The sequence below is a fragment of the Littorina saxatilis genome, linkage group LG3 (genome assembly GCF_037325665.1).
Source record: "Littorina saxatilis isolate snail1 linkage group LG3, US_GU_Lsax_2.0, whole genome shotgun sequence".
In the NCBI taxonomy this organism is placed as follows: Eukaryota; Metazoa; Mollusca; class Gastropoda; order Littorinimorpha; family Littorinidae; genus Littorina; species Littorina saxatilis.
In genome coordinates, this window is record NC_090247.1 from 2,209,626 (window position 1) to 2,219,091 (window position 9,466).

Here is a 9,466-nt window from a genome sequence, read left to right on the forward strand (position 1 = left end):
TTATGTCGTACTTGAAAGGAAGGACAGAAAGACTGGTCGGATGCATACTATAAAGCGATTTGCTTGTATGTAATACAAAAATCTCTCTAACCGTCTGTCTGTCTGTCTGTCTGTCTGTCTGTCTGTCTATCTCTGTCTCTGTTTCTCTCTCTCTCTCTCTCTCTCTCTCTCTCTCTCTCTCTCTCTCTCTCTCTCTCTCTCTCTCTCTCTCTCTCTCTCTCTCTCTCTCATAAATTACTGTGACCAGAAAAAATGTGGTCTGTAAATCTGTACTTTACTAAGCTTGTTAGATTTTGAAAATTTTAATAAAAGCTGATGTAGTTCACAAAATGGTGTTAGTTTTGCTTCCACACTGTGCTCATGTGTGCGTGCATGAATGTGTGTGTTGATGAATTTGATATTTGTTTCTTGTCTTTTTAACCAAGGTTCCACGCGAGACAGCTGCAGCGTTGATCTTACATCAATCCTATGTTTTGTATTCGACCTACGCTTTAAAAACAAATTACCATTAGGATTTAGGCGTATCACAGGGAAAGGTAGAAAGTTCCTTAAAAACTCTTATTATTTCACAGTTGGTAAATTAAATCTTGTTAAAAATCCTTAACTCTTTCAAAAAGCTTAATCTCTTTCTTTTTGATCACCACTGTGACCCCGCTCTGACGTCAAATTTGACTAGGGTCAACAACACTTGGGGCATGTCTGGAATTCATCAAACCCAAAGTGAGTTTGAACTACAACAGCTCTATATCACAAAAATCTTCAAGAAATTTGATAATTTTGCATAGTATGACACCAAGATCACAACGTTGTTACCTTTGAATTGAACGAAGGTCAACCAGATTTCGACGTGTCTTGGAACTATCAAACCCCAGATAACTAAGAGGTGTGCAAAGTTTCAAAGCTCTAGCCTTAATTTCCTCCATGTAAACCTTAAACGTTCAGTTTTTCGTCTACGGGCAGCCGAACGGACGGCGTAACATTGTAAGACTGTCCTGGTTACGCTGGTGAGCCATTAAACCCGAATGCAGCCGTTCAAATTCAACAATCCGCACCGTTATACTGGTGCAGCTTGATCAATGTGAACTGGTGCGCTACGCACACAATGTTTTCCTCCGCAAAAGCCATAGCTCGCGTAATGGCGTTTTACTTTTTCCCAGCTAGATTGCTTTTAAAGGGTCTCAAGAGAGAATCCTCTTTTCGAATTAGAGGTGAAACTGTCACGTGTGATTTAACGTGTTGACGGCAGGTACGAGGGCATATTCAACAGTCCCGACAGTTGATCTGCAAAGCTGATCGTCGACTAGAAAGTAAAAGCAATTATCGATACTGAGCACCGAGAAACATTTCTTAAAGCAGAGCTGCCATCGTCCTAAACCAAACACAATCGTCACATGTATGACGGTACCTTTCCGCGTGTGCACCGCATCATACACTATTGACAGATAAGACGCTTGGGTTATCACAGGCACACCACGTTCGGCTCACCACCTCAGTTCTGGCAAGGCGTTTACATACATCTCTCCACTAAGTCACATATACTACAAATCGACGCTCGAGTGTTGGAATGTTTTGGTGAATTAATTTTCCGTACACAAGTGGCTATGCAAAAACAGTTTTCAAGGAAGATTAAATCTTGAAACGTTTCCATACATGAAGTGTCACCCGTGATTAGGTGCGACTTCTAGAACTGATCAGTAGAAAAGATTAAACTTTTATTTGACACACGACTTTATTCTCTATAGGTCTACAGAACAAGAACACCACCCAGTTGTTAACAATTCTTTGTCAACCCCCGTATCACACTTGAGAGACGTCCTGTGTATTTGGTAAATTGATAGCACGCCGCTGTGATCAAGTGTGGGCTGCAATCAGTTTGTCTGCTTCATAACATGGCTGACAGATTCTAACATCTGTGTGCGATTGTGCCTCAAGCCTCACTTCTCTCACTTCTCTTCGTGGGTTGGGGCTTTGACGAATCCCAGCTTCGTGCTCTTATGGCTAGTCATAGCTGTGAGGCAGTATGTGTTAGATGACAATTGAAGGACATAGACGTTGTGTTACTACCGAATTAACCAATTATTGTTATGGTCTTCCTACGCTCATCCATCTTCGAAACGGAACTCATTTACATTATAATTATGTGTTAGTACCCGCTCCGCGACCATGCGGCTGCTCAATGCATTGCATGAACTCAGTGCTTATTTCGAAGATTTGCTGTGATCATCATTCAAAAATAAACCAGCTTTAATTTTGTTGGTATACCTGTTCCGGGTACATTGGTTTGTCGACTTCATTGAATTGGTACCTTCGCGTACTTAAAACATATTTGTAAGGCGACGTATCCAGTAACTTAACAAACATTCTGCGATTTCTCAACGCTAAATCAGAGATGTCTCAACGCTAAATCAGAGATGTCTCAACGCTAAATTAGAGATGTCGCGGCTCTCTTTGCCCGGTGCTTTAAAGCCGGCTTTTGTCTTTCTGTCACTTTCTGGTCTTTATGTCACTCCTCTGAAACAGTGCAACTGTTCTTCAGTTCTGTCGTTTGGCGTGACATTTCTCATCTCATTGAGCGGAGTTTGCTTGGAGGCTTATGAAACCAAACTCGAAGCGTTAAGTCTCCTCAACTTGAAACCAAACCTGAAAAACATTTCTTTGGACTTATCCACTGCTCTGTATTCCTTCAGTCTCTTGTTTCTCTCTGTTGGTCAAGCAATTTCCATCACACGACATTTTCCTAAATTTGTGGAATCGGCGAAGACTTACTTCACTCGATATGACAGAAGCGTGAACAAGATGGCTGTTCTGGTTGTCTCAACGCTGGTCTCGATTCTGGCTTTTGTTCCTTCGTGTTTAGTTGGATGGTTCTATAGTTCTATGAAGTTTTCTGGGTCCTCGTGCTCTAATCTCGAAGAACACACAGAGGACAGCGTTAGAACACTTTGTTGTGTTGAGAAATGGCGACATTTTCTCACTATGCACCGCTCTTTGCTTTATCTGTGGGCGCCTCCAATCTTGTACTCCTTTCTCTGGTTCGTGTTGCTTATCGAGATGAAACGCTTCCACTTCGACCTCGCTAAGCACTTTGTCAAGGCGTCCGGAGACAAAGATTACGAATATTTCAGAATGCGCCACGCCGCCATTTGCAATTTGATGGATGATGCCAACGCAGTTGTAGGTCACTTCCTGTTCGCAACGTATGGCGTAGGAATACCGGTATTGCTGATCGCTCTGCGGAGTCTGATCTACGGGGAACTATCGTCGACGTTCACGTACGTGGTGATGTATATCATGGTCCACTACTGCGCTACACTGGTGATGGTTACACTCTCGGGGGCTGTCCTTGCCAAGCAGGTAGGCTGACGTGATTGCATGCTTGGTTGCACGTTCGGTTGTTTACTAGGCTACCCTTTAGATCGAGAATAGATAGGTACTGTATTTGTCTTTGTTTTTTTGTTTCCTTGTCTGGTTGTAATACAGCAAATGAAGTATGATTTCAAGCTCGATTTTAAAACGTATACGCATTTGAAGTACTGTCCACAAACAAATATTCAGAATGTTCCATGTCCTGTTGTTGTTGTTGTTGTTGTTGTTGTTGTTGTTGTTGTTGTTGTTGTTGTTGTTGTTGTTGTTGTATCCCATATTCCCCTTCCCCACGCTGAAAGCCTGATTCTGTGTTTACTGCGTCATCAAGTGGTTTTGGTGCCTACCTGAGAAAACGGGTATTTCAATATAAATGTACTTTCGGAAAAAATCCTTGCGCGCCATTATCACACGGTCGTGATGGAATGTTCTGTGTGCTTCAGGCTCTGCGACCTGCACAGATCCTTTACGAGATCAGCATCGACAGTGTCTCGGACAGAGAGTTCCGTTCGGTGAGTAATTTGACACACGATTACTGCATAAACCCAAAACAAATAGACTGCTACAATAAACGCACTTCCTGTTAATTACAGACATGTTGAAATATTGTTAAATGGTAGCGAAAACCTTTCTCTTTGCACCAACAAGCTTGTTTTTGAAAGTGTCCAATCGTTTATCCATGAATCTGGTCGTTTCTGTTGATTTGACTCAGTACCCATATTCATGCCAACAAACCTTATTTTATATGCATTTTTCAAATGTATATTTAGCGAGCTACTGCTTACCTGCCACAGGACTATGGTTTGTAATGTACTATGTATATTCTTATTTGTATGCGCTGCCAACTTCCTCTTTTTATATGTACCTACCGTTTTCTCCTCCCTCCTCCACCCTCCCCCCTCTTCCTCCTGCTAGCTTTTTCTTATTCTTTCTGATTTACTTTAACTATGCTCTTCTTGTAGATAGTTCAACAATTGATAAGTAATGCTTGTCCGACATCATATTTGCGTTATTTTCCTACTACGTAGGGCGCGTAATATAAGCGTTTGCTTGAGTTCGTGTCCCTATTGTTTATCGTTGTATTTTTGTATCATGTTTGATTTAATAAAACATTGTTTAAACCAAATAGACTGCTAACGTTCCATAATTCTCAATACAATGATACATCGATGTACTTGTGAATGTTTTGTTTTATCAAAAATTGTCCGTTCCTATAACCAATCATTTTTGTTCTTTGATTTACTGCACAAACGTGTTCTTCTTCCCACTTTGCCTGCAGTAAGCCAAGCAAATCGTCTGTGTTCTTCAACATCCACCCACCACCCCCTCCTCCGAACCACCTTCCTCCCCCTGAATTGCCAGGAAAGATTCTGACGAGAATCACTCGATGAAAAGATAAAACTCGTGTGTCTATGAAATTTTAAGGGGGCCCGGTAGCTCAGTTGGTAGAGCACTGGACTTGTGATCGGAAGGTCGCAGGTTTGAATTCGGGCCGGGACGGACACGGGTCAACTTTATCAGACCCAGAGACGGAAGCCATGTCCCACCCCCGTGTCACCACAAGACCTTGGTCATTCTGCCACAAGTGCTTAATGACAGCCGTCCTATAATATTGATTACAGATATACTGTATGTGTTGATGTAGTATTTGCTCAGCAAGCGTTTTTCCTCAACCAGGCCTGAAAGTGGCGAGTATTTTATCTGTAAATGGCGAGTAGAATTCTTAATCAAGGTTTCAAGGTTTTATTTCGGCTTTAGGCCCTTAGGGCATTGAAGCAAACAAAAATACACAATGAAGTCACACGCACAATGAGAGTGCACGCAGGCACAGCAAACAGTGTATTGAATGAAGTCACACGCACAATGAGAGTGCACGCAGGCACAGCAAACAGTGTATTGAATGAAGTCACACGCACAATGAGAGTGCACCAGGCACAGCAAACAGTGTATTTAATTAAACACCAAAAGAAAAACATAACACACTATCAAAAAGAAACCACATCTTCATCAACTAGAGCTCTACCTCACAAAATTAAGAGAAAAAACAAAGGCGAGTAAAGTTGCTGAAACACTGAATTGAAATGGTTGGTTTGGCAAGTAAAATTTGCTCTCTGGCTAGTAAATTATGAGAAGTACTAGCCAAAGGCGAGTGCCCCATTTTGTTGACTTTCAGCGCTGTGCAGGACAACCACACTTTAGTGAGCTGATAAATGTTATCACAATACTTACACCGGCTCTTGCTACGTATTTTTTTCGAACTTGTTTAAGTTGTTCAATATCTGTGGGTAATTACATTTTCAGTTGTCCATGTTCCTGTCCCGACTTCAGGGCGGCTCCATCGGGTTCCACGTTTACGGCCTATTCAACATCGACAACTCAACCATTCTAATGGTGAGTCCTCTTCCCGTACTTCCTTTCTTTCCACAAAAATTCTGCATTTATGTCGTTTTTTTTTTATATATGCCGTTTTAAAACATAGTGAACACAATCTTTCTTCATAGGTCCAAGAGGAACAGAAATATCGTTCGGGCAAATGCTTCGGGTGCGTGATTGTAAAGGAAGAAGACTTCAAGGTTGTGGTGATGGTGATGGTAGTGATCATGGTTACGACGGCGACGGCGGCATTTGTGGTGGTGGTGTTGGTGGTTGTTTTTTTCTTCTTCTATTTCTTCGAATCCCTCTTTAACTTGTTTTTCCATAATTACAATCACAGCAGCACTGTCATTTCCAACAGGTGCTGGGGACAGTGGTGACGTATGCAGTGGTCATCCTACAGTTCTAGACCAGCACAACAGATAATACCCCCACACCATGGCCGGTCAGCTCACACGGTTTAACAATACGACAATGGCAATTGATCATTGATACGGAATGTAACTACGCTGTGGAAGGTGACCCTACATTTTTGACCGCATGTGCATGCTGCAGCCTTACATTCTCAAGAATGACTCTGTTACTCCGGATAACTGCATGGATTATAACATAAAAGGCTCCTTCAGCCCATACATGATGAGAGAATTGTTTAAGAATTCAGTGACGGTATATGGCGGTAAATTAGTCAATTGTGAAGTTTGAGGCCCTGAAAGGACTTGAAAACGTGTGTCCACAACACATCCTTCAGGTCGCAGGAAAAATAAATGTGTTCCTGGTAAATCTTTTAGATTTTTTTCTGTTTGCTTGCGAGTGACTGTCTCTGTTTGTTTGTCCGTCTGGATCTTTGTTTGTGTTTGTGTCAGGAAATAACTGTGTGTCTGTGTGTGTTTCTATCTGCGTGAGAGACATATAAAGCACTTTTTCCACAGTGCTCACAGCCTCCTTAGTCTCACTGAACCGTATCACAGAATGACAATGCTGGCAAGCACAACACATTGAACCACACAATTATCTGACTCAACCGATATCAGTGTGTGTGTGTGTGTGTGCGTACGTGCGTGCGTGCATGCATGCGTGCGTATGTGAAACACTTGAAGTGAGCCTCTTCACAAGATCTCTTTATTCTTATTTATTCAACCCTACTGGACTACACAATTGGCAGATAGAGCACCACTATAACATCAGAACACTCAGATTCCACTGATGCTGATTTCATTTTCCCTGGCCCCGTCTGTCACAAAGGATCGCATGATTATAGGACTAACTAGCATCCTACCGATTTTAGTCGACCACACACAAAAATGTTCTTTTGCTAATCTTCTACTTATAAATTGGACATAACCTCAACGCGAAAACCAAATGGCGACAGCCGATGACACCCCCCCCCCACACACACACACACACACACACACACACACTTTCAACTCTATGTTCACAAACACCTTTCTAATAATGGAAAATGCGTGATTAAGACTTTGTATGACATCAAGCCATGAAACATTGAAAGGAACAGCAAGTACCACACTTACTCAATGGATTGCGTTTTTGACACTCTGAACAGCTTTTTAAGTGTCTAGAACAACTAAAAGGAGAATTATACTCACATCAATATACATGTACACAGACGCACGCAAGCGCATACTTGCAAACTGTACTTTCACCCAAGTGCGGTTGAAAACGTCAACATTTCCTACATAGAGGATATAACAAAGAACTGGAAATTATATTACGCAAAGTGGTGTTAGATGTCTGAAATTATGTCGTTCATTGCCACACATAGATGTACGCATTGAAATTGTGCTTGCTGGCAACATTGCAAAGACTGGTTTTGAACAGTGTTATCCCGATGAGGTAATCAAACACTCCCTAGTGATTACGGGCAATATCAAATTCTTGTGCACCAGACCTGCAAAACTTCCTTTGGTTTGCTTGATGGGTCTGATTAAGATCGTGACTGCTGTGGTGATTACTTTCTTGAACTCTACTAAATTTGTTTCTTGTGCATGTTATATGGAGGTAGAGTGTTATATGGAGGTAGAGTGTTTCCTTTTAATATTTCTGTTGTATTTTCTCCTTTCTATTCGCAAAAGAATACTTTCAAAGCTCTCAAACAATAAAACCTTCGACAGCCCGAAATCCCCGTTTTCAGAGTCGCTGCTTGCCAAATAGGATACAAAGGCATACGTACAGAAAAATCAAAGCGGGAAAAGTGGTGCTATTTAACCAGCCCCGAAACCCCAGTTATCTCAACTTTTGACGATCGTTGAAACTGTTTGTTCACGGGGAGAAAACAATTGTTCAGCCACACATTTCTAACATGAATGTCCCTGTGTTGCTGTTGAAATAGAGAGGTGCGCGTTAATCAGAAGCAAACATTAACAGCCCAGCCCCCATAGCGTAAAAAGATAAGCAGACGAAAAGTCCACATTTGTAATCACCACTGTGTGACAGCCATTAGTATCCCTGTCGACATAATGAATGATCGTGCACAACTTCAAGAGCATTGCAAATGAATCTCATTTGCCGTAGTAAAAGCACGCGTAATTGTCAGATTTTCGTGTACTAATAATTCTCCACCCTGCTTTATTTCAACGTTCTGGGTTGTCAGAAGGGAATCCTTTTTTATCCATGGGAACACAATTCAACATGCGACATAACTTTGGACTCCAGAGATTATACCGCAAGCATCCTTCTTTTCTTTTTTTTTTTTTTACATTTAGTCAAGTTTTGATTTTGATATTTGTTACGATAGCACTCAACTATGCTGAAATCTGCAATTGTCTTAGACTGCTGCATGAACCATCAGATAATTGTGCGAAACTATACTCGAATAATCGGAGGAGTGTCTGTTCAAAAATTCGGATGACTCACACGCATGTACACCCTAATCGCAAAAATTGACTTCGTTGTAATCTGGAGACTCGCTGTGTAAAAAAGATTATTTCATTCTAATACATGTGTGTGCGCGAGTGTGTGTGTGTGTGCGCGAGTGTGTGTGCGTGTGCGCGAGTGTGTGTGCGTGTGTGTGTGTACGAGTGCGTGCGTGTCTGTGTTGTTTGTCGGTGTGCCGTGTGCCAGCCTGTCTGCCCGTGTTGTGGGTTGACGGATGTGCTGCTGTTTGTTTGCGAACGTGAACACTGTTGTTTCATACATTGTTTTACACTTTGGCCACCATTTTAGCTCGATTCTACAATTTTTATATATGGTCCAAGCTAATTTGCCAGGGAATATAAAACACCACTTACCTGAAGATGTTGGTCAGTCTGTGGTAATCCAACCATTTGAGCACAGAACTTGAATCACTCAAAGAGAACGGAACACCGACCGTATAATATTCTTGTAAACGAGTGTCTGCACAACTCTGAAGTTATCGTCCTTCGAGAGAAGTTCATGTCCTTTTCTTGCTATGATGTTCAACTATACATTATGTTTTTATAATTGCATTGATGTCAGGGGCTTACTGGCGAGGGTTGTGTAAAACCACGGGTCGCGTTTTGCCTTTTCCACCACGGAATAAATTTTTGAGTACGTGGAGATGAGACATCGCCCAAGGAAATCCACCACAAGGCACAGGCAAAGAATTTCGCAATAACTGACCACAGTTTCAGGATTGTCTGCCCGCTTCTGTGGACTAGTAAGTGTTTCCCTTCATGAGCATTGAAGATCCCAGTCTTGAAAGCGCTAAGCCGCAATAACATGACGGAATCAGTCGCATCGCCCTCATCACGCT

At 41.9% G+C, this 9,466-nt stretch overlaps 1 protein-coding gene across 1 annotated transcript; it reads left to right on the top strand.

Moving 5' to 3' along the window:
• Positions 1–935: 935 nt before the first annotated feature.
• Positions 936–6,477, top strand: LOC138960821 (uncharacterized). The gene is made up of 4 exons (XM_070332466.1): positions 936–3,354; positions 3,807–3,875; positions 5,665–5,754; positions 6,098–6,477. The coding sequence occupies exons 1-4, from the start codon at positions 2,434–2,436 to the stop codon at positions 6,143–6,145; spliced, it is 1,128 nt and encodes a 375-aa protein (XP_070188567.1). The 5' UTR covers positions 936–2,433; the 3' UTR covers positions 6,146–6,477.
• The last annotated feature ends 2,989 nt before the right edge of the window (positions 6,478–9,466 follow it).